The sequence below is a fragment of the Acanthochromis polyacanthus genome, chromosome 13, assembly GCF_021347895.1.
Source record: "Acanthochromis polyacanthus isolate Apoly-LR-REF ecotype Palm Island chromosome 13, KAUST_Apoly_ChrSc, whole genome shotgun sequence".
Classification (NCBI taxonomy): Eukaryota; Metazoa; Chordata; class Actinopteri; family Pomacentridae; genus Acanthochromis; species Acanthochromis polyacanthus.
The window spans coordinates 10,087,077-10,113,128 of record NC_067125.1 but is presented as its reverse complement, the minus strand read 5'-3'; the positions used below and the strand labels follow the sequence as shown (position 1 = coordinate 10,113,128).

Genomic DNA, 26,052 nt, shown 5'->3' with positions numbered 1-26,052 from the left:
TAGGGCTGGACAAAAATGATGGTACCCATAACTTCATATTTTGTTGCACAACCTTTTGAGGCAATCACTGCAATTAAACGATTTCTGTATTTGTCAGTGAGCGTTCTGCAGCTGTCAACAGGTATTTTGGCCCACTCCTCATGAGCAAACAGCTCCAGTTGTCTCAGGTTTGATGGGTGTCTTCTCCAAATGGCATGTTTCAGCTCCTTCCACATATGTTCAATGGGATTCAGATCTGGGCTCATAGAAGGCCACTTTAGAATAGTCCAACGCTTTTCTCTCAGCCATTCTTGGGTGTTTTTGGCTGTGTGTTTTGGATGGTTGTCCTGTTGGAAGACCCATGACCTGCGACTGAGACCAAGCTTTCTGACACTAGGCAGCACATTTCTCTCCAGAATGCCTTGATAGTCTTCAGATTTCATCGTACCTTGCACACTTTCAAGACACCCTGTGCCAGATGCAGCAAAGCAGCCCCAAAACATTACTGAGCCTCCTCCATGTTTCACCGTAGGGACAGTGTTCTTTTCTTCGTATGCTTGGTTTTTGAGTCTATGAACATAGAGTTGATGTGCCTTACCAAAAAGCTCCAGTTTGGTCTCATCTGTCCAAAGGACATTCTCCCAGAAGCTTTGTGGCTTGTCAACATGCATTTTTGCAAATTCCAGTCTGGCTTTTTTATGAGTTTTTTTCAGCAGTGGTGTCCTCCTTGGTCGTCTCCCATGAAGTCCACTTTGGCTCAAACAACGACGAATGGTGCGATCTGACACTGATGTACCTTGGCCTTGGAGTTCACCTTTAATTTCTTTGGAGGTTGCTCTGGGCTCTTTGGATACAATTCCAACGATCCGTCTCTTCAATTTGTCATCAATTTTCCTCTTGCGGCCACGTCCAGGGAGGTTGGCTACTGTCCCGTGGGTCTTGAACTTCTGAATAATATGAGCCACTGTTGTCACAGGAACTTCAAGCTGTTTAGAGATGGTCTTATAGCCTTTACCTTTAAGATGTTTGTCTATATTTTTTTTTCGGATGTCCTGGGACAGTTCTCTCCTTCGCTTTCTGTTGTCCATGTTCAGTGTGGTACACACCTTTTCACCAAACAGCAGGGTGACTACTTGTCTCCCTTTAAATAGGCAGACTGACTGATTATGAGTTTGGAAACACCTGTGATGTCAATTAAATGACACACCTGAGTTAATCATGTCACTCTGGTCAAATAGTTTTCAATCTTTTATAGAGGTACCATCATTTTTGTCCAGGCCTGTTTCATTAGTTTGTTTTTTTAAATAATTATGTTAATCAACAATTCAAAAGTGATGGCTGTTTTTGATTATTTAATTTTCAATAAATTTTTATTTATTGTTACTTTTGTGAGTTTCAAGTGATTTCAGTGAGAATTGTGGGTTTTTCCTTCTTTAACTGAGGGGTACCAACAATTTTGTCCACGTGTGTATATCCCCACCAATTGCATCTCCTCCAAACCATCCTATCTGTAATGTGTGCATATTTCAAATGCACTGAGATCACCGTACAGGCCTTCTTAGGTTGTGGATTGAACCCCTACAATCACATCTTTTTAGCAAAGTTACACATTTCACAGTTGTTTTTCATGAAAATAACCCCTTCATGCGTTGAATTGGCAATCCATCTAATAGTTGCTGAGACATTTCAATCTGGTCAGACAGAATGACTGAAAGACCACTACTATCCAAAATATGGCGAAAAACTGACAAAATGTGCTTTTCTTCAGCTTCTACAGTACAGTCAGTAAGAACTGTCTTTGCAAAACAAGAAAGAAATAGTAAAATAAACTGAAAGAAGCTAAGATCAAGGCCTTCAGCTGCTAATATTTATTTTAAAGTCTGGTTTTAAGTGTCTGCTTTGAATTCATTATTATCAGCTGTCGTCTGCTGGTCATTGCCACTATAAAGGTCATGCTGTTGGCAGGAAACAGTTTAAACGGAAAGTGAGACCGCACTGCTTCTTCTAGAAAGACCAAGACTATTGTTGCCACAGCATTGTTGACCACAGCAATGCCTCAGTCTGTGGTTTCCGTGAAAGGCAGGACTGTTAAACAGCAAGAAAGTCAGGAGAAAATAGCCTCAAACATCCTCTGTGTGTGAGAGGTCTTGCCGCCATCGATCTCTCTGATGATTCCTCTGTTATTTTTTGTTTACATTGCTAGTCAAAAGTTTGGACACACCTATTCACTCAATGCTTCTTATTTATTTGCATTATTTTCTACATTGTAGATTAATACTGAAGATTCACCTTTTTTTTGTTTACAACATTATTCCATGTGTGTTCTTTTATAGCTTTGATGTCTTCAGTATTAATCTACAATGTACAAAATAATGAAATAAAACCACTGAATGAGAAGATGTGTCCAAACTTTTGACTGGTAGTGTATAAGATCTCCACCTAATGTCTCTTGCATAATCTCTTGCTCGGGTGGAAGATAAAATCTGTAACTCTGAGGAGCACAGATCATTTCAGAGCTGCAGTGAAACATTTTCTGTCTCACCGTCTCAGCTTTGAAGGTTTTCACATCATTTCTGAGTAGAAGACAGAGAGGCGGAGAAGAAAAAAAATAGCACATGTGTTTCTTTAGAGAACACGTAGTGTCGTTTCAGCGTTTGCGCTGTGCACAGTGCTGGGTTAACCACAGGCAGGCTTGAGGTGAGGCGGAGGGTGAAGAAGGTGCAGTGAATTTTCACATGAAAACTGAAACTGCATTTGATGGCAACATGTGGAGGACGCAAACACAGCAGCTGTACGACAAATATCTGGATTTAGAAATGGAGAAAATACAGCTTATTAGACCAAGGAGCATCTTCAGGATGTGTTTGTGAGGAGAGTGTGAGCTTCCTATTTTGGGTTTGATAGTATTTGAGCTCTTGAGCAACACTTTAGCACAGAAAGGAAGAGTTCAAGAGAGAGAAGACTGCAATATGAGCAGAAACTGCTAATGGTGTAGAGAGGTGAAGACACACGAACTAACTGAGGCAGCCGAACATGTGAGTATCAACTGTTATCACTCTACATAGAAACTTTATTGATTCTGAGATGTGATTGTTTAAAATGAATATTTAACTTGACTTGTGTCTCTGTCTTTGAGGGTGGCAGCATCAGAACCCTCATTTTAGGTTTTTAAATATCTGACTTAAACATTGTTTGTGCATTAATTCAGATGTATACATGCACGTGTCCATATGTCTGTGTCCAGGGCGGTTCACAGTCAAGTTAATGGGACCACAGCGATCCCGTGGAGGAGCAGCAGGAGGAGGCTGTCGCTGCTGGAGCAGCTGAAGGGCTGTCAGGAGGCCTGGTGCCCCGGGGCAGCCTGGGATAGAGAGGGGGCTCATGCTGCTCTCTGTGGGACGCCTGCTGGGGTAAGATAAATCAATTAAAGACTCTGTGGCTACTATTTGATAGTGAAGCTGCGAAGAAGCAGGGAATGTGTGAAAGGATGTGCAGTCGGGCCGGACTCACTTCTTTTTTTTTAGCCTTTATTATAGAGCACAGTGGAGAGAGAGACAGTAAATGTGGGGAGAGGAGTGGGAGAAAGACATGCAGTAAACGGCTGTCAGTTGGACTCAATCCCATGACTGTTTTGTGTCAGGAACTATGGCCTCTGTTTGTGGGTCGCCTGCTCAACCTGTTGAGCTACATGGGGTGCCCTGGGATGGGGACTCACTTCTGACTGTATTACCAACCATGTGGCACCACACAGCTGTAAGGCCATCCCAAATAAGCAATCGTACTTTTATTATTTGACATCACGTCTCTAATGTGGCATCAAATTAAGTCTAGTTTGTGTGTAGAGAATTCTCCTGTCGTTCCTCGTAGACATCCTCCATCCTAAATGTTTGGACCTTTAGGTGCTTAGCTTTACAAAAACAAAGGGACCGTTTGGACCAGTCTGATGCTGTTACTATGAGGTGCTTCGTTGCTGTTCAGCCCTGTTGCGTTGCCAAAATACAACTGTCCGTCTGTCATTTTGTATAGCAGTAACACAAATGTGTTATGCACTGTTCATCATTAACAAAGGATTGTGCAGAGAATTCCTTGAGCTCACTGATCCACTTATTCCAGGACATTTAATTTTCTTTTTTCCTAACATTTAAAATTTGAAAATCCCTAGGATTACTGAATGTCGACCTTCTATATTTGAGGGCATTTAGAGGCATATAAAGCTCCTCAACACTGCATAATCATGTTTTTGTTTTTAAAAAAGGTTACTTCTTCCATCTCAGATCTGGGATTTTGCCTAAAGCATAAACTATTACTGTGGCAAAATCCCAAACCTCTCAATTTGTTACATTCTGACAACCACAAGCATGTATTTCTTTTTAGGTTTCTTGATTTATAGAGCCGTGCTGCTACAGCGCGCTCTCTCTGGCCCTTTAACAAAATCTCTCCGCTCTTTCTGTTATTAAATTTTAGAAGGAGAACAAAAGTGCTATTACTTAGTTTTTCCACTTCTACTTCTCATCATCAGTATTTCCCATCTCTCTGTGTTTCCTCTCTCTGATCCTCTTCTTTGCTTCCTCCCACTGTTCCTCTCATGCAACATAGTTTATATTTTGTCCTCCTGTCAGCTCTTGGTTAGTTTGCTGCTCGTCCTTTCATACAGTTCAAGTGCTACATGAAAATAAGCAGCTTGAGGCCACGTGGCAAACAAGATAAGAACAAACGAAACGCGGCAGGGATGTTTGCGGACTGCGTTTCAATTTTTGGACGCAGTAGTGAGTGCTCTTAGCCAGAGTTGACATGCAAGTCTCATGCAAGCAGTTCCTTTTTTCTACTTTTCATCTGATAACTCAACAAACTGCCTTTGCGGCTAAATGCAGAAGTGGTGTTGAGTAAAAGAGGGTGCATATCAGGGAAATGACATTTCAAAATGGATGCTGCAAAGAGAGAATGTGAGTAGAAAAGATAAATGCATTTGTTGTATGTTAAAAGGAATGTTTGTTATTTAAAGATTCACATGCTGGTAATTACCCAGAAATGCAAAAGTCTAACCAGCAGCATCAGATCATTGAGTTGTGACTATTTGGTGATGGGGGAGGAGCTTTTATTTTTTTACTCTCAGAGGAAACTTGTACTAATAGTTATGTAGAAGAGCCCTGATGTGAGACTCTGTATGTTATGGAGGTTTTAGTCCAACTGGTTTTGTTGATTCACAGTTAATGAGCTCGTTTCTGCTCGCCTGCTTTCATGAATGATTGGAGGCGGCTGCTATGAATCACTGGAGAAATCCTTGCTCATAATCTCCGCTGCCTCGTTGCTTTTCTGCGTGTTCAGAGTTTGGTGACTTGAAGTGAACTCTTCAGGCTTTATTTCTGTGCACACCGAACCTAAGAGCTACTTCCTTTGTGTGTTTATAAATGTGTGCGAGCCCCTCTGAATTGTTCAGTTGTGGTGATGTAACTACATGACCGAGCCGTTGGGATTGCGTGTGCTTTGTTTTACCCAATTTAAGTATGTCTCAACCCACTGCTTTATTCTCTTAGTCGCTGCTGCTAAAGAAGGCAACTTAACGCTCTCTACTAACAGAACATCTGTGCTGTCAAAGCAAAGTTAGATGTGCAAAATGAAATCTGGACAAAGTGAAACAGAAATGTTCACGCTGCTTTTAAAATGAGCACAATTTCACAGTGATGTTCACACAAAAACTCCTTCGCAAACTAATCAGCAACCATCTCTAGATTATGATTCCAATGTTGCTGAATGCTGATTGGTGCATAGAAATCTGTGACATCACTTTTTTTTCCCCCAGCAGACCTCTGCCTACTTGAAACTAACTAAAAGGAACAAGATTAGACTCAACCTGCCAATTACCATCAGTGACACGGTGGAAATATTAACTACCAACTTCCCAACAAGAATTATTGATGCACTTTTCAACTTTGAACTTTTCAAAGACAAGGCGTTTTGCAGCAGAAGTTCAAGATGTAAGAAAACTGAAATAATATAATCAAAAGTTAAGAAAAAGTCAAATGACGAAAGGGAGTTTTCAGAAGAGATTTAAAACACGAGACTAACTTTGCCAGCCTGAAAGTTCCACTGCTGAGGGTCCAGGTAGCTCTGCCATCTTTGGTGGCCATAAAGTGTCTTCTGTGACGTCATTTGTGAATGTCCTGAACACTTTTTTTGCAGCTCACTATGGTGTAGTAACTTCTGATTTATTGGTCATTCTTGATCTGAAGGATATTTGACATTCCACCCATGAAATTTCAAATAATCCATGTACAAAATACTAAAGCATGCAGTTGTTCAGTAAATGTACTTGTCCTGCTACCAAATCTAAAATAATAGAAGAAAAGATTGTTTGAAATTATTTTTTAAAATACCAAATAAGTCTGGAGTTCCCCCTAAAATGCCATTTTTCTCTTGTCCCACCCCCGTGATGACCAAATTGAATCTCAAAACAAAAAAACAAACAAAAAAAACTGTTTCAATAATTTAAATCTCTTTTTTTTTGGTATCTTTTTTTTTTTTTTACTGATGTCTCTTGTAATTATGGGAACATTTTTAAATCAGCATAATATTTTAAATGCAAATTATTATGCATGGCACGTGTGTCCCACAACAACCCTGTTAGCATAACCTTTATAGCTGGTAGAAGAAGGAGAAAACAGTGAATCACATGATATGCTGGAATTAAAATCATCAAACAGTTTTCCTAAAGAATGAGTAGAGCAAAGCTATGTCCTCTCTTCTATTTTTCAGATTTTCTTAACATTGTCAGCCTTGATTGAATGTCTCACTCTACCTCACATTATCAGGATCAGACTCATTCTTTTGACTGTTTTCCATCAATCAGTTTGTCCTCTTGGTCAGCAGCAACAGCTAGCTAAATATCTAGCTTCTACTGCTGAGAAAAAGCTAATATTAGCATGGATTAGCGACCCTGTAACTGTGATTAGAGTAGGGTTAGCAAACAACAAATAAAACATGGAATAAAAATGGTACCATTGATGTGCAAGCTGAGCCAATCAAACCTTTGATAGTGAATGACCTATTATTGATGAATGTGTAGCAAAAAAAACTGTTAAAGAGAAAGGAGTCACTGTGTGTTTTCCTGCAGAGTTTCCTGGTTGTGAAGGACTATGCGACGTCTCAGCTCAGGCTGCTGTGTGTGTCTGCTGGAGGTTTTTTTTTTTTTTTAATTTGATGTCCAAATGTCCTCCAATTCTGGAAAGACCCTTGTCTTAACTAAAGGCAAGTTCAAAAATGAGCAAAACAGGTGTTGCATGAGTGGAGCTGGAGGTCAAACCTCTCTGGACCCAGAGAGGCAGCACCCACCTGCCACACAAAGCAGCCACACCTTTAATTATGTATAACTTTAACCCTTCATAAATTCACCCTGTGTACATTTTTTATGAAATGTGAAAGTGGTATAGAAACCAAAACCAGCAGATCACCGATATAGAGAGGAGCCACACAATTCAAGACTTTAAAAACAAGCAATAAAATCTTACATTCAGTTTTAAAACTCAGTCAGTACAGCAAGGGGCAGCAAACACTGGTATATTATAGCTGGCTCTCTTGTTAAAAGCCTGGCAGGAGTGTGTTGTATCAGCTGCAGTCTTCAGATGTTTAACTTGCTGGTACCAAATATAACATCCATATAAACAGTACAAAATATTTTAGCATCATTACTGATGGTGATTTGCAGGTTAAGTCTGAACTTGTTCCTGCTAGTAGCAGTTTGTAATCACAAAATGCATTTTGTGTTTTCTGTGAATGGCAAGTGTTTTTCAGGCCATTTAACTTCAGTCTATTAGGACTTCCTATTATTGGTCATACCAGTACCTGCTTCAGTCAGGCCTTTATGGCTGACAGGATATTCAGAAACCTTCACCCTGTACACTGGAGGTTCAATGTGGAAATGCTCAGCCATTGTGATGACTGTTCATTTTGCTTGTTTGTTCTTAAGTACATTTCACAGCTGCTCCACCATCCATCCATCCATCCATCCATCCATCCATCATCCATCCATCCATCCAACCATCCATCCATCCATCCATCCATCCATCTATCCATCCATCCATCCATCCAACCATCCAACCATCCATCCATCCATCCATCCATCCAACCATCCATCCATCCATCCAACCATCCATCCATCCATCCATCCATCCATCCATCCAACCATCCATCCATCCATCCATCCATCCATCCATCCATCCATCCATCCATCCATCCATCCATCCATCAATCCATCCATCCTGTAGAGGGTAGTGGGGAAGCTGGAGCTTATCCTAGCCAACTTAGAGATCACCAGTCCATAAGTCCATCTCAGGGACAACACAGAGAGACAGAATCACCAACTAATCTATGCCTGTCTTTTGGACTGTATTAAGAGGCTGGAGCACAGGGAGAATATTCAAACCCCTAAATAAAAGCCCTAGCAGAGGTTTAAACCCAGGACCTTCAAGCTGTGGGCTGACAGTGTTGGCCACTTCAAACCACCTGCTGTCTCTCCAATCAGACACCATTTAAGCACCATAGATGACTATGGAAGAGGCTGACCAAACTTTAAAGTTCATTCTTGACTTTGGAAATAGTAGTTTTACTAAACAGTTTCAAATCAACGTCCACTTACTGGGTGTTTCCATAGTTTTCATGTTGTGTTCCTTCAGAGGATAGATTTTGTCCTTTCGTAATGAAGGATGGATCGTGTTGTTTTTGCTTTTTATACAAGTGCAAAAGAAACACTAATAATACAACAGATTATGGAAAGAGTGAGAGGTCCTGAGCTATGTTTGGTCTACACTCACATTAGAATTAACCAGCTTCCATTAAGCAAACAAACTCTGCAGCTCTTATCAGCCCTTACAAATCGTTGGAAATTTGCTGTGTTTGTGATCAAATCAATCCAGTCTTGTCACAGAAATTCTGACTCAATTTTTCTTGAAAACAGTTTTCTGAAACCTTCCATCCAGCTGTCAGTCATCACTCAGTGTTTCTGTCGCTGCTGTCTGGTTGTCATGGAGCCTCTCCATGTGGCCTGCCCGTATGAACAGTCATTTAATAAAGCTGCTCTTCCTGCTCGACGGGCTTCCGTAACACTTCAGGTACCTAAATGAGTCACTGTGTGTTTCCCTGCAGAGCTTCCTGGTTGTGAAGGACTCTGCGACGTCTCAGCCCAGCCTGCTGTGTGTGTCTGCTGGAGCACAGAATGAAGAAGTTCTTGATTATCATATCAAATGCACAGCAACAGGTATGGACCAAATGCATGCAAACACGGATTTATTTCTGCGTGATCTCGTCTCTGATTTCTCTGTGTGACACTTTTACTTGTTCATTTCACTCGTTACGTCATTCAGACAGGACAAACTAGATCAACACATTAAGTCAGCCAATAAGTCCATGTGTCAGGTAGCTACACTTTCTGTTGTAGGTTTGTGTAATAAAATAAAACTCTAAATAAGATCTTTTCTCTGTCCAGACTTTTTCTCCTCCAGCATGAGATTCTGACCACTGTCTTCAATTTAGCTCCTGAGAAATAATTTTTCTCTCGTTTCAGCAAGATTCCAAAATTAATGCTCCCTGTTTTCACGCACTGCACTAACCTATCAGAAGTTTCCAATCGAAAACTGGTGTAAATGGCTCTACACAATATCAGAAATATCTGTCACTCATCCAATTAAAATCTTAACTCTCTTCTCTCTTCTCACAGTTGTCTCACTTCTAAAATCTACAAACAAACTTCAGTTAATTATTAATCAGATCTATTACAAATATATGCTTTCTAAGTAAGATGCAGATGTCTTGCTGGGCCTGCTGGTGGCATTAGAGGACATGCTAAGGGCTTCGAGTCTCGAGATGAACTGAAAAAATTAAAAAAAACTTCATGGTGAACCATTAAAAGTGTTTAGAAATCCGCTGCTTACAGACTCACAGATCTGTCAGTTCAAGACCCCCACGGATGCAAAAAGAAGTTGGAAAACAGTGATCAGGTTTTTTGCTCTTGACATTTTCCTTTAATAGACAATTTTAATTGCCTGATTTTGGAATTTTGACAGTTTCTGAATAATTGCAACAGGAATTAGGGTGCTGTATGTGTGAACAGTACACGCAGTTTCATTTATATTGCCATACATTTTCTCATTGTTTGGGTTTAATTACTGCCCACCAAATAATTTATCAGACGTATAAAATACCAATACGAGAGTTACAGCAATGTAATCCTTATCATTTCATTTTTAAAGATTTTAATTATTGTTCCATACAATAGCTAAAAAAAGAAAACTCTAAGAAGCCTGTGAGCACAGTGAAAGAACGGCTGATTCATTTGTGGTATTTTCAAATTGCACAGAGTAATTTCTCGAGGATTGATTTATTCTTTTGTTCCTTATTTCTTCTAAAAGAGGAGGTTTAGAAGAAATAGACCAGAATTCTCCAAACAGAAGGATGATTTATTTCTGATTAGACAAAAAAGAGGCGACTTTGAGCGGTGAGTTTTTCCTCTGCAGTGCAAACCTGGAAAATGATATACAAGCCTTAAGGTCTCTCTCAGACTGAAAAGTGTGGTTCAAGGAAATAAGGCTAATTCTTTGTTACTGATTAGATATGAACTTTTGTGACGCTGTAGATACAGCTATCTAAACTTTACAAAAGATACAACGGGTCATCTGCTCCTTAACTTACGGCGATCTGCTGAGTATTTTAACCCACACAGTAAAATGAAATAGTAAAGCTAGTGTGGGAAAAAAGTTAATGAATCAATAACAGGCTTATCTTAAGAAGTCCCCTTTTGCTCTTCCTGGTTCAAGCAATGGTTAGTTTCCAGGAATGTGTGTTTTCAGCAGAATTATTAATGTGAGACTAATGCTGCCCACTCTTTCTGTTTCTCTGTCACAGTCTTCCAGCTGTCTGAGTCTCGACTTTCTTTCTCTGACTTGGCTCAGCTAGTGCTCTTCTACTCTCTGACCAGGTAAGAAGCTTCTGCATCACTGATGTCTTTTTATTTGTGTGTGTGTGTGTGTGTGTGTGTGTGTGTGTGTGTGTGTGTGTGTGTGTGTGTGTGTGTGTGTGTGTGAGAGAGTGTGTGTGTGTGTGTGTGTGTGTGTGTGTGTGTGTGTGTGTGTGTGTGTGTGTGTGTGTGTGTGTGTGTGTGTGTGTGTGTGAAATTCAGCTTCAACTTGGGCTTCTCTATCACATTGTTATTAATTACATACCGTATATACTACCGTTTAAAAGTTTGGGGTCACTTAGAAATGTCTTAATTTATGAAAGAAAAACATTTTTTCCCAATGGAGATAATATTAAATGAATCAGAGATCCAGTCCAGACATCGTTAATGTGGTAAATGACTATTCTAGCGGGAAATGGCTGATTTTTAATGGAATATCTACATAGGGGTACAGAGGAACATTTCCAGCAACCATCACTCCTGTGTTCTAATGCTACATTGTGTTAGCTAATGGTGTTGAAAGGCCAGTTGATGATTAGAAAACCCTTTTGCAGTTATGATAGAACATGAATGAAAGTACGAGTTTTCATGTAAAACATGAAATTGTCTGTGTGACCCCAAACTTGTAGTGTAAATATCAACCTAACTGCAGTGGTGGAAAGTCATTAAGTTTTGAGGGACTTTGAGTATTTTTATTTTATGCTACTGTGTAGCTCCACTTCATTGCATTTCAGAAGCTTATAAAATACAACACACTGCTAAAAAAATAAGCCTGGATACTTTAGCCTTTTTGCCTTGAGATCCGGCTCACATTTCAGATGTCTATGAATTGTTTACAGCTCTACCAAATAGTGATTATTCCCTCTAAATGTCTCACATGGTTTTATTTCAGTGCAAAGGATCCAGCATCTCACCAAAAATTAAACACTGGAGAAAAAGTACAAAAATTTAAAACAGATCGGTGCATTAGAACTTAGCTTTGTCCTTTTTCCTCTCCTGTTAATCAAGTTTGGAGAGTTCAGATTTATCCTCTGTCTCTGTGTAAAATTGGACATGAAGTTCAAACCTGCAGCAGCTCCAACAGTACCATGCTGCAAATGTCTGTCTGTCTGTCTGTCTGTCTGTGAGCATTCTTACATTGCTGCATTGGTTGTTTCACTTAAGTAAAAGATTCCAAAACTTCCTCCTCTACTACAATACTTTATTTGTATGTATTCTATTTCTGTAATATCTATATAATCGTTTGATTACAAGTACAAAATCCCAGTTCCTGAATGCTTGGACACTGACAGAACTGTAACTATCTTAAGGTCTGCTGATCACGTCTGTTTAAATACTTTATTATTGCTAGTATTCATCTCCACCATCCTTTCCTCTGTATCAGGGATGTGTTGGCTGTTTGTCTGAAAATTCCCAGCTGGATCTACAGTGTAACTGAGAAGAACAAAGACTGTCTTTCAGAGCTTGAACCCAGTGAGTCTTCCTCTCCCAGAATGTGCCTCAAAAACACAAATCCTGAAAGAGATTTTTCAACTGCTTCATTTCATTTATTTATCTGCTGCAGAAACTTGGCTTCTCACACCGCCTGAGCAGCCGACTGATGAAATGACCCAAAAGGAGCCGAGCAGCATGATGTGTTCCATACAGGTATGTTTCTTAGTGTGACAGAGAGCGAAGGACTGTGCTGAAGGGGAAATAACTTATTTCATTCACTGATGAAACTGAAGGAAGATCATTTTCTAAAAAGTTGAGTTGTTCATCAGGTGTCAAGACGCACAACTCCAAATATATGTTAATGTTGTGTCTCCTGGAATGCTGTCAAAGAGACTGTGCTTGCAAAAAAGCACCTTATTTTATATTTGGCCACCATCTGCTTCATCATAACCTCCTTGTCCTGCAGTAAATGATTGGAACGCTCCATAAGAGTCCTATTCTGTCAACACGTTAAGCAATGTCTGCAATGAATGCTGGATCTCCTCCACTGTAACAAAACACCGGGCCTTCAATTTAAATTTTATTTTGGGTACGAGAAAGAAATCACAGGGAACCAAAGTAGAGATCTGCCTCGACAGTCTGACTTTGGGGGATTAATAAATGGTGCCCAACCAGGTGAATGTCAAGAAAACGAGAGCAGGTGCTGCGTGATATGTAGTGTTGGAGACTGCGACTATTCCACAGCTGTAGAAACCATTGTTTAGTGTCTGGGTGGCAGCCACAGACCCAGCTCTGTATGAAGGCTGACTCATCCTGGCCTCCTGACTGACAGAACCCTGATCTTTTTTCTGTGCTGAAATCGAAAATGCCCTCCTACCAGTGGTTACAAAAAGTATAAGTACACGGATTCCACTGCTGATCGTAGGATGCCACACATCACGCTGACTTGTGACAGCTGCTGCTTTCACATGTTGCACACATGAAATCATCCCACCGGCACCATGGGCAGTCTTAGAAGTTTTTGATTGCAACTTCCATGTTCACTACGTAAACTTCATGAGGTGATTATGTGTCAGTGTTGTGCTTGTAGTGTGCTCCGTTACCCAGGGGACCACAAATTCAAAAAAAATGAAAGCACTTAGAGAGAGCAGTACTCCACCAAGGCTGCTCAGTCCTTGAATCATTTCCGACAACTGAAATCTTGAAAAAATTTGTGGCAGAAATCACGGCGCCATAAAATGTGGTCATTTAATATAGATGTACCCACAAACAAAATGATTTTGCACTGAGCACAGGTGTGTGTTATGCATGTGTACGTTATGTACGGATACCGAATCACGTGACCTAAATATGTAGCGGGTGGAATTGACGGGACTCAGAAACACCCCCACAATTTAATCAGTTGTTCCTTGTATGATTTCTGATAAACAAGTCCCGATAAGTCTGCAGCCGTCGATTTGTAGTAGGATTGCAATCATGTGATCGTGAACAGACAGCTGATGTAGAGGTCGCTTGTTGCCATAGTTACAGTGATGCCATGCTGCATCACTGCCAAAATCTAATCAGGTGCTCCTTGTGTCATGTCTGACCGTGCCTGAAAATTTCATCCAAATCCGTTAGTCCGTTTTTGAGTAATGTTGCTAACAGACAACCAAACGGACCGACAGACAGACAGACAGACAGACAGACAGACAGACAGACGTATGCCGATCATCACATAACTCCCCTGAGGCTCCACCTCCTTGACAGAGTAATAATACCCTTACAAAGCAGAGAATTGCTTTAAATTAAAGCTCATTTTACTCATATTTTGGGATAATTTGTGTGTGTTTGCGTTTACTGTAGCTGACTTCCACCAACGGGGCCCTGTGCATCATCAACCCCCTTTACCTTCACGAACATGGAGACGAATGGCTGACCAGCAGGACGACTGCCACACAGCCATCAAATTACAGACCAAATCGACGGCTCAGCACCTCCCGTCCATGGGCGGGGGCAGGGTTACAAAGTAAACGAGCCATCTCCCTGGACCAGGAACCCGCTGCTGCCAGCACAGAGAGCTCAGGTCAGGACTTGTTGCTCTTAGTCTGAAGCGGTTTTAATTCCGCTCTTACAGGTTTTGAGATATGTGCTTCCATCTGTTCAGGTTTTGAAAAACACTGCATTTAGGAAAACAGAAATTAAACCGTTCAAGTTACACCTGAAAATCCAAAGACCTTATATAAGTTCAACCCTCCTGTTGTCTTTATTTACGGGCACTAAAAAATATCATTTCCTTGTCTGAAAAAAATCAAAAATTCAGCAAAAAAATTCCCCAAATGTCTGAAAATTTGTAAAACCTTCCGGAAGAAAATTTCCAATAATTCTTTAAAAGTTTCCCTTAAAAGTTGTATAAAAACATTAACAAATCCCCCAAATTTGGCAAGAAAATTCTTATATTTTCAAAAAAATAAGTAAAAAGTTTCCCCAAAAAATCCTGAAAATAACTAAAATGATTACACATATATCAGTAACATTTCTGATATTTTCTTTAATAGCATTCAGAAAAATCAACCAAAACCCAGTGAATTTTGCTGGATTTTGCTCGATTTTTTTCCTGAATGTTATTAAAGAAACCTTTTTTTTTTATATTTCTTTTTTTCCACCAAAAAATGTTCAAAAATTTCCCAGTGATGTTGAAAATGTGGACATCTGAAGTTTCACTGTGAAAATATATTTTTTTCGACATTTTCAAACTTTAAAACGGGTCAGTTTGACCCGCAGGACGACACGAGAGTTAAAGAAAAAGTAGAAAGTTGTTTTTCACTGCCAACATTGATATAAAAAAGCTCTTCAGATTGTAAATTTAAGTGCAATGTTAAAAAATCCATGTGTTTGTCATCCATAAGGAATTACTCGAGTATAAATGTGATGCCTTTCTCTCTGTGCTCCATGATTTACTATATAAGTGAGTTCAGCTGAATTAATTCCCATCCTGTTTGTACTTTCTCTTTTCCTTGTCCAGGTCTAGTCAGAGCCAGGTCAGCTGATTTACCTTCAACCCCACCAACAGCTACAGTGGTCCTCAGGAGGCCCAGCCGAGATTCTGCCACCAGCCCCACTTACAGAGCGAGCACAGGGAGCCTTCCTCCGTCCTCTCCCACCACCCTTGGCAGCCTGACGCCCGAGCTGCAGCGCTACAGCAGCCCCCTGCCCCAGTCTCCTCACAGGGTGTCCTGGATCGAGGACGGAGTGTGGCTGCCTCCACCCAGGCCCTCCTCCTCGCTCCATCCCCCGTCGCTGGAGCTCGACTCGCTGTCAATCAGCAGCATAGAGGAAGAGCAGGAGTCCCCACTGCTGAGCTCCGCACCCCACCACGCCTCGGCGCATCGCCTGGCTGATAAGGTCATAAATCGGTTCTCGGCGGTGGGCCAGGCCCTGGGCGGGCTGGTGTGCCCGAAGAAGAGACTGATCAATCGTGTGCAGGAGCTGAGCGATAAGAAAGGGGCGTCGTTTGCGGAGGCTGTGAAAGGGTTTGTGGAGATGACACTGAGGAGAGGGACTGAACCTGGAGGGGCCACGGGGTCAGAATTCCTGCAGGAGGTTAGGGCATCGCTCACATCACTGAGGGAAACACTGTTGGACTATCCAGAAATCCAGACGTTGCTGGACGGCATTACTGACTTATCTGACTCCGAGATTGGTGAGTGAAACAGTTTTGCATCCTTGTACCTCAGTGGACCTCAGCATTTGCTCTGCTAATTCCTCCTCTCGTATCTTTTGACCTTCCTGTAGATTTCCTGGTGGAGCGTTCCATCCACAGAGTGACTCTGAAACCCGTCGCCACGCACCTCTACACCTGCATTCACACTTCCAGGACCAGTGACGGCAGCTTCGAGCGTCTCCAGAGCAACCTGAAGGTGCTGGAAAAGAACAAAGTGGAGGAGCTCGGGGGGTCGGCAGGAGTTGGAGTTCCCGACTCCGTCACGCTGGAGCGGATCCAGCAGTGGTGGACTAGTATGCACGAGGAGTTCTCCCCAAACAAGAAAGTCAAGATGCTCCTCAAAGTCTGCAAGAAAATCTATGAGACCATGAGTGTCAATTCTAGCTCAGGTAGTTTGGCTGTACTTGTCTTTGTTACTATCCTAGTTGTTGTTTGTCTCTGGTTGTGACATCCTGTTTGTCTGTTAATATCTCCTTACAGTCAGCCTCTCTTCTTCTGCAGGTACGGTGTTTGGAGCAGATGATTTCCTGCCCTGCCTGACGTGGGTGCTGCTCCGGAGTGATTTGGTCACCTTACAGATTGATACCGACTACATGATGGAGCTGCTGGACCCCACACAGCTACAAGGAGAGGGTGAGACCGACAGACCCAAACACATCCTCATGCTTGTATCACTGCATTATATCATATACTCAAGTACAGTTCAGTTCAGTTTTATTTATATAGCACCAATTTCAATTCAGATTGTCTCAAGTCGTTTTACAGAACTGTTATACCTGAACCCCCCCGAAGGTGACAGTGGCAAGAAAAAACTCCCTTTGAACGGGAAGGAACCTTGAACACACCGTAAAAACAGAATAGTTGAGAAAACTTAAAATTTCAAGGCAAACTTTTGCAGTAAAAGTTTTGAATTGTCTCATCATTTTGCGAGTTCTTTGTTGTAAGTCCTATTTCATCGTTGTACCAGTTACATTTGCGTTGTTCTGTGGATAGTCACTACTATTAATCCTCATTTGGCCAATATAAACTTGTTTTTTTAGCTTATTAGTGTGATTCACAAAACTACCAAAAGCTATTCAACCCCACAATCTTTGTTAAGTTTTTTTTTTTTAACCTTTTTTCTGGCTTTACTGAGAAAGACAGGAAAGTTGGGAAAAGACCTGCAGCAAAGGGCCATGAGCTGGACTCAAACCTATGACCGCTGCATCAGGAACTATAGCCCCTGTTTATGGGTTACCTGCTCAACCTGTTGAGCTACAGAGGATTGTAGCTGAGTTGTAAGCCACAGGAAAGAAACCATGAGGACTTGCCCCTGCTGTGTGTTCTGGGAAACCCTGTGGTTTTTTCCAACTTTGTTGTACCAACAACAAATTACATTTTCAGCTTATTCACAATTACAAATTTAGACATATCGAGGTACACACGATTGGTCTGGTGGGGATTTTCAAGCCAAGTATAGCTATTTTAATTTTCATTTCCATTCAAACAAATCAGAATACCAACTCTGCTGAATAAACTGTAGTTTTCCTTCTTACAGTGCAGAATCAGCCATTTTATTTTCATAATACAATGAATAAATCTGAGACAGTGGATCTGAAATGACACAAACTGACTGAGAAACAGCTTTGGTCAAATATTTGCAGGAGGAAATGTGGAGTGTTAAGGCGACTGAGGGGCTGATGCATCCCAGAGTTTATTACTTTGAGTCGACAGTGTTGGACTATTTAAATAAAGGCATTTAATGAGTGACATAAACAAGCAGGAAAATGGAACAAGAAAATAAAAATGTATAATGAATATCATTAAAAGTGTTGTTTAAGGGTCACCTCATTGTAGAATTGTCTTTAAACATTAATACCAGCTCTTTTTTGCTGCAGTTTTTCAGTGTTAGTTGGATTTTACAAGTCAGACAAGCCAAATATCTGCAGGAATTTCAAAATAAAAGACAGTTTTTCAGTGATTTGGTGAAATGTGACGCATGCATTCACTTCAAAATGGTTTTCTGTGACAAACAAAAGGAAAAAAATAAAAACAAGTAGTTTAGCTTTAGTTTGTGGTCCACGTTTTAGAAAGTGTTCTCTCTTTGATGCACCCAGTGCTCAGTCAACGTTCCTGTAGCTACAGTGCAATGAAAAGCGGCACTGTTTTGCTATTTGTTTTCCAAGCTTGACATGAAAGACAACCAAGTAAATGTTGCAGTCCCCTGCAGTTGCTGGCTCTGTTGGCTAGCCTGTCCATCTCTCTGCCCGATCCATCACACGCACACAGGGGTGGGAGCAACATTCGGCGCAGCGGCAGAGTAGAGGGGAACTTGCGCTCTCTTAATGGATCAAACCATTATTCAAAAAGGGGGGCAAATTAGGGAGAACTTTGCCAGATTTTACATTTGGTTTGAAACGGTAAAATAAATAACACTGTTAATAATTATTTCAGCATTTATTATAAACATAAATAAATAGCGCCCAATAATTCTAGGGGTGCTTAAAAAAATTAAGGGGTGCTCAAGCACCCCTGAAAATGGTCTAGCTCCGCCCCTGGTGAAGGGTTAGTCTAAAACTGAAAAGATAACTGACTTACTGTATGAATACCAGGTTCAGGACAGTCCAGGACTCAAAACAGGACTTGTGAGTCTAAAGATGGGGAAGGCAGTTCTTCTTTGGCATAAATTCCATTGCAACCTTTATTATATTTCAAACAGTCTGTGAGGAAAGAAGACATCCTCTCAGCTCTGTTTTCAGGCTTAAGATAATCTATCCAGTGACGGCTAAGTAAGCCAATCACAAGGCTTTTCACCCAGAGCAGTTGAGCTACTATTAAGACCAGCTATGGACTATTTATGCACATACGGTGGGAGGAAGGTAGGACAGACAAGAGAGACCTACAGTAGGATATTTTGCCTTTCCCAGTATTCTGCTCACTGTAATTCCTGACTCAGTAGAGGGGTCCTCACTGTCTCACACACTGTCATCCTTCCTGCATTCTCATATCCACAGGTGGCTACTACCTTACAACCCTGTACGCCTCTCTCTACTACATCAGCAGCTTCCGGCCACGACTGGCTGCCCGTCAGCTCAGTGTGGAGGCCCAACACTCTCTAAACCAGTGGCATCGTAGGCGCACCCTGCACTGCGACCAGTCGCGTCGCAGCAAGAACAGAAGGACCATTCGCAGGGCGCCGTGCAGGGAGAGAGGCCCGCAGAGCTCTGAGGCAGACACTGGCAGTAAAGAGGAAAGTGGGAAAGAAAGTGATTTAGTTAATGCTGATGAGTCACAGAAGCAGACAGAAAGCAGCACAGAAGCTCTGCAGACGCTGAAGGAGGAGACGGTGCAGGAACAAGGAGCCAGCGACCAATCAGAGACTCCAACATCACACTGTCCACCTGTGACACAGGAAGACGAGATAACAAGCAAACAGGAAGACAGACAGAGTTTTTCTATAGCAGCAGAAGAGGACCACAGAGGATTGTAATGGAGGAGAAGGATGAAAAATATATATGGAGAAGGTCGGAATTGCTGGAAAGGATCTCACTAGGTCAAAGCCTTCGGAAACCTGCTTGAATTTATGTTTGAAAGAGGCAAAGAAATCTTGGGAATAATGTCATTCATACACTGGTGTCCGTTAATTACAAAAACTGCGTCTTTTTCAGTTGTTGCCAACCTAAGGGCTGGGACTCCTCTATGGGTGACTTTTTTTCATTTTTTAACTTTTTTCTTCAGAAGTGCTGCATGTTTTTGAAGAAGAAAAGTCTTTAAACTGATCAGACTGTCCACTCTGAGGCTGTAGTCTGTAATAAGGGGTCAGAAATGGACGCTCCATTTGATAGGTCACGTAGTAAAGAGGTTTGTAAGTGGTGCCTTAAATGGCACCAATTTTATTGTCACACAGCTGTGGTGTAAAGAACATGAGTTTATAGAAAAAAAGAGTGAAAATATAGGACTGCCTAGAGGTTTGGTGGTTGGCACTGTTGCCTCACAGCTAAAAGATCCCTGGTTTATGCCCTGTCCTGGGTTCTTTCTGCATGGAGTTTGTATGTTCTCTGTTTGGGTTTTTTTCCCCCCAGGTACTCCAACTTCCTCCCACAGTCCAAAAACATGCTGTGACTGTGAGTGTGATTGTTTGTCTTTATAATGTAGCTATGTGATAAAATAGTGACCTGTCCAGGTGTCCCCTGTCCTCACCCTAAGTCAGCTGGGATAGACTCCAGCCCCTCATGACCCTGATGAGGATTAAACAGTGTATAGGTAACGGATGGATGGATTGAAATTATGTTTATTTGGGCATTGTATCTGCTGTAAATCTATCACAGCTGAAACTTGGCTGGTTTATGTTTACATGTCAATATACCTTTCTACTACAAACATACTAATTCTTCCCTTTTATATTTGATACAGAAGCTTTTTTACTTGGTCTTGTTGTCTCAAATTGATTTCCTTGAATAGGAGGTTATTACATTTCGTAACACGTCACATGATTTGGAATTTTTTTTATAATGCTGATTAAATTAAACCAGTGTCTTTTAAAATTGTAAATGTGTTATTATGAAAGGAACCACCTGCAAAGAGACTGGAGCAATAAAGAAAAATCTGTTTCTGTTGTATAGTTTGTTGCTGCTCTTATCAGCACCATTTTTTTTAGCAGTTCCATAAAAACTCTAATAAAGCAGCCTGGGTTTGTGTCTTATGTACAGCGTTTTTAAGCTTCGCTAATTATGGGGTAAATAATTAAGAAGAAAAGATAAAAGATCCCCACACAACAGAAACATGTGTCCTCTGTGTGGACCACTAGAGGGCAGCATTAAACTTCCCCTGATCTGTTCTTTGAGATTTCTTCTTACTCGGAGTCTAAATTCGACAAACAAAACAGCATCCAGGGCTGGAGTGGCCATCTGGCATACCGGGCACTGTCCCGGTGGGCCGGTGTCTAGTGGCTGGTCAACAGGTTCCCCCGGACCTGTAATGTATGTTGTAATGACATTTTAAATTTCACGAGTCGCTTCTATTATCCCAGCACAGCTTTTCCAGCATTTTTGTCGTAGTGAGCTCAGGAAACACACAGACCAATTACATACAATTTAAGGAATCCCACGTGACACTACTCAGCCAATAAAATCTTTGCGTTGTAGCCGCTAAGCAAGCTTAGCATTCAAAAAACAGTTTAGAGGCAAAGGACGGACAAGAGGACAGAGTAGATAGAATGACAAATAACGCGACACCGAGAAGAAAGTAGCCCTGCATATGCTGGTTATGTTCGGCTAAACATACAGTTATGAGGCAGTTTTCTCAACTATGAATATAATCCAAACTAAATATCGTACCAGTCTGACCAATGAGCTCCAAATGTGTTTGAGAATGACCCTGACACCATTCAGACCACGATTCAAAATACTGGCAGTACAACATGCAGCTCAGTTCTCCCATTAAGCAGCAGGGATATAAGGTGAGAGACATAAGACAGGGAAAAATGTGAAAGTGGTAAATTCAGTGGCGGATCTTCCGTGGGGGCACGGGGGAGCAGTGGTCCCCCTCGTGATCTGATTGGCCACCCCGTGCCCCACCCCCCCAAAAAAAAAATAATTAAAAAAAAATTCGTTAGAAATTTACATCAGTGGAACTCCAATTTCCGATGCTCATGAACGCAACTTCGTTGTCCGACTGCACCTGAATGCACCAATGACGTTAGTTTGATGTTTTGATTATATTTCCTTTGGATTTGAAGAAGCTTTGAAGAGTTTCCTGATGCCTGAGGAGAAGACCAGCAGCTTTGGACCTTTGTGGTAAGAAGACTGTGGCCGTTTCTCAGTCCATAATTGTCCGTACTTGGTTCTGACATACTCATGAAAGTCATCATCGAGACTGCATCGGACCAGACTAGTGAGTATAGATATGAATCGGTAGATAGATATATATCTATGGCTGTAGCTGGCAGTGAACAGGAGGATTATTATTAGAGGAAGTCAGACAGTCACACAGAGAAACATTAGAGCTCACACTGAAATGGAGCTACAGTTCTGTGTCTTGTACAAGATTTATTTTCAGAGCTACTTGTGTGACGGTAATAATCCGTACCAGAGCAGACCTCATTAGCACTTTCGCTAGCTTGGCTAACTTCCGGTCACTCCATGGACGCTGTTGTCTGTAATGTAGCCAGAATATGGATTAATTTTTCATTTGGACTTGACAAAAATGAGAACAAAAGAGCAAGTGGAGCAGCTAGCTAATGCTTAGTACAGTTTGTTGACGTTTTCAAAGTCACATTTTTATAAATTATATATGGAGCAGAAAGACCACGACCAAGCAGCCTGGAGATCTTAGGCAGCGTCTCCCTCAGGTGGGTGTCAACGGTGTTCACGGTCAGGTCTGTGGTAATCCTATGAAAAAACAAAACAGAAAAAAATGGAGATTATAAATCAACATGTAACCAAAGCACTCTGTGTATAACGCCATAGTACAGGATGTAGTTCAGAAAATGTCAAAGTATAGTATACTTTTCAAGAATAACATAGTATGGCCTGTAGTTCATAGTATAGCATGTCGGCAAAGTATAGTAATTTTTAAAACTTTTAATTCTTATATGTTGCTAAAAAAAACAAACAAAAAAACTAAAACAAAAAATGTCATACCAATATGTCAATTAAAAAAGCCTATAGTATAGCATGTCGCTCTAAAAACGTCAGAGTTTAGCCTTTGGTCCACAAAACGTTGTTCTGTCCCGGCTGTCTGAAGTAGGTGAGGAGCAACACAAAAACAGTCTAAACACTGGTTTCCAGAGGGTTAGACGAGTATTTATTTGAAAGAGTAAGTTTACAACAACACAACATGTGAGGGGGTTAAATGCAAATGGGTGTTAGTAAAATAAAAATAAATAAACAGAACTAAAAGTGAACTACACGTTGACATTGATGGGCATTCCAACCAGGAACAAAGTAAAAGATCATCAATACAAAAAACTCTTCCTGTTCACCTCTTAAAACCCAAGAACACACCACAATATCACCCTAAACTAAAACTACCAATGGGTTCCCTGTTTTCCTTTCTGAACAGTTCAAAGGTCCCTCTCTATCTCCCCACACATCCACCAACCACTGGAACACATCTCCTAATTTCTGCTGAAGCTCAGCTTCCCCTCAGAAGAAGTGCCGCCAGATGAAGGAGCCTTTTGAGAGGCCGCTGGCATCGTGATTGGACGGTACTTTGGTCTGATCCAATCCAGCTTCAGCTCCAGAGACGGCAGGCGGGACGAGTCAATGGAGGCCGGGTGGACGAAGGCATGCAGCTGAATACAATCCAGAAAACAACAGAGGAGGAGTGCAGCGGCCCAGGGCCAGAACAAACAGAGTAGCATAGTATGTCTCTGAGAAAACATCATAGTATAGCCTTTGGGATGAAAAAAACGCCATCATATACATCGTGTAGTGTATAAATAAGTCAAAGGAAAGAGACATATATTGTAGAATTGAAGTAATTGTGAGCTGACTGATTTACTGATTATCAGTATTTTATTTTTTACTGATTTAATATAATAAATCAATTTATAAAGGGCGCTACTTTGGCTCTGAACCTTTATCTAGCTGTGGTCGCTCTGTCTTCTGGAGTGATTTGATTGGTTATACGTCACGAATAAAACTCCTTTAACTTAACATCTGTAAGCAAAACAAAAACATATCAACAAAGTTTTCTGTTAGAGTTTGTGTTCTTCTAAGTTTAACTCCAAGATTTTAAAGACTTTCATTTACTGCAAATGAATATCTGCTCCAAATGTCTCATTAATAATCATTATCAGCCTTAAAAACCCACAAAGCACCCCTCTATACTGGACCACTCTTAGTACAGTCCGTTCCCCTTTCTATAAATCTGCTTGGAATCTTCCACTTCCTGTTTGTCAAAGTGGCCTTCTACCTGGACAGGTTTTGTTGAAGCTCATGCAACAAACATTTTGGGTAACTGCACTTTAATATGGATGGATGACACTGAATTAGTCTGTTTTCATGAGACTGAGTTCAGATGTGTAGCTATGTCATTAAATAGTAAATTATTTCTCAGAATTCACAGAGAAAAGTCAGAAATGTTTGCTAGGTTAGCGTCCCACATGTTCTTTGGCTCAGCTAAAGCTAACTCTCTCCAACTTCTGGATCTCTTGAGTTGCTTGTTGTTCAAATATCTTGCTAGAGGTGCTGAAGCTCAGAAAGTCTGAGATGTTTGTTCAGAATAAGCTCATTCTCAAGTCTTATCTGAACTGTCCTCTTTAGTTTGAACTTTCCCTAAACTTAGGAGTTAATGACAGAGCAGCACATCCAGACTCAGTCTCATTTATGTAGAGATTAAACTTCAGTGTCATTCATTGATGTTAAAGTGCAGTTTTTCAGACGTTTGTTGCCCAAACCAGTCCAGGTGGAAGACGATGTGAAGAGAAGCTCCAGAGGATGAACATCACACATTTACGTTGGAAATAAATGTCCTTTAATTAGACATTGTCATGCAAAAGTTGGATTTCCCTTTCATGATGTGTTTTGGTGATGTTGGTTTCTAAATGTTTTCTGACACTCAGCCCCAAAGATTAAAACCTTCTATGGCTCACAAGCTGCATCAATTCACACATTATCAACTATCTTTAATTAAACTAAGATATAAAGTGAAAAACTGTCTGATTCCTGCATCATAAATGTAAATCTTTTTGGTTTTTATGACAGTAAACTGAAATTATTTGGGTTTGACATTTTATAAACCAAAACAAGAAATGAATTACTGCAGAAAACAATCAGATTAATGGACAAAGAAAATGTGTTTTCCAACATATATGTCTGAATTACTCCATTACAAGATACATACAATTTAAATTACATTTTATTTATTTAACGCCAATTAAAGGTCAAATTGTCTCAAGATGCTTTATTTTTATATTTTTTGTCATATTTAAAATATGACAAAGTAAAAAATTTAAACCTCTTGACTAATCCAATTTATCATTTGTTTTTTAAGAGACTAATCGACAATTAAATTAACTTTCTCCACTAAAACTAATAAATGTGAGGTCAAATAGAAGGAACAGTTTTAAATCCTGCAGTCCCACGACGACAAGAATAAAGTTTTTCAACAAAAACTAAATCTGATGGATTCCATTAAAGTCCTAATAAAATGATAATAAAGTGTGATACTAAAGGTTTGTGGTACTAAAAATCTCAAAGTAAAGATATCAATTTGAACATCTGGATGGAGGTTGATAAAAGTTGACCTCCCTTCATTTTAGGGATGCTGGTTCAAGACCTGCTCTTCTAGTCGTCTTCCTTCTAGGCGCTGTAAAAAGTTACTCCATCCTCTTCAATACCTCTTCATGACAAGTTCTTCTGCCTCCGACCACGTGGAAACTCGAGAAACTCGGGAAACCTGTCGAGACTCGGATTTTCGAAAAACTTGTCGGGCGGGGGAAGGTGTGGTGGGCGGTGGGGAGTAGAGGGGGCAGTGGGGGGGTTGAGGGGGGAGGCCGCCACCCACCTCCCCGCCTACTCTCCGCCCTGACTCCACCCAGACTCCGCCTTGACTCCACCCATGTGGTCACTTGGAAACTACGATGACAAAGGGACGACGAAATTATTTCTTTTTATCTGATCTGTAGCTCAGTGAGTTAAGAATATGCCTTTGGAGCTGCAGGTTGCTGGTTCAAGACCAGACCCTTCTTAAATTTTTGGAAAATCCTGACAAAGACAAAGAAAGAAAAATGCCAGTAGTGGGTCTTGAACCTACTACCTTCCACTTGGTAGTCTCTCTTCTTACCCCCTGATCTACTTGCTCAGATACAAATTCTTCTTTTTTTTGCGCATTTATCATCTATTTTTTACTGCGTTCGAGTTTTTTTTAAACTTGAGTCTCGACTTGACCTTTTTTTCTCAGGAGGTTGGACTTCAGCCTTTGTGCTGGAAGGTTGAACCCTCAGTTCCAAGACTTTCCAAAGTCTCCAGACCTCCCGATTCCTCAGGACCTGAGCTTTCGCACAGAC

The 26,052-nt window shown here is 40.9% G+C and overlaps 1 protein-coding gene across 3 annotated transcripts; it reads left to right on the top strand.

Moving 5' to 3' along the window:
• Nucleotides 1-1,400: 1,400 nt before the first annotated feature.
• Nucleotides 1,401-20,724, top strand: rinl (Ras and Rab interactor-like). 3 transcript variants are annotated; one of them, XM_051957985.1, is made up of 11 exons: nt 1,401-3,014; nt 3,224-3,389; nt 9,118-9,229; nt 10,873-10,945; nt 12,309-12,397; nt 12,489-12,571; nt 14,204-14,423; nt 15,363-16,040; nt 16,133-16,450; nt 16,563-16,694; nt 19,055-20,724. In XM_051957985.1, coding segments are annotated over exons 1-11 (2,349 nt in total). In that variant the 5' UTR covers nt 1,401-3,012; the 3' UTR covers nt 19,531-20,724. The 3 variants fall into 3 exon arrangements, with proteins under 3 accessions (XP_051813945.1, XP_022052342.1, XP_051813946.1); XM_022196650.2 differs by having other exon boundaries at nt 1,401-3,389; XM_051957986.1 differs by lacking the exons at nt 1,401-3,014; nt 3,224-3,389 and adding an exon at nt 4,775-4,922.
• Nucleotides 20,725-26,052: the final 5,328 nt, after the last annotated feature.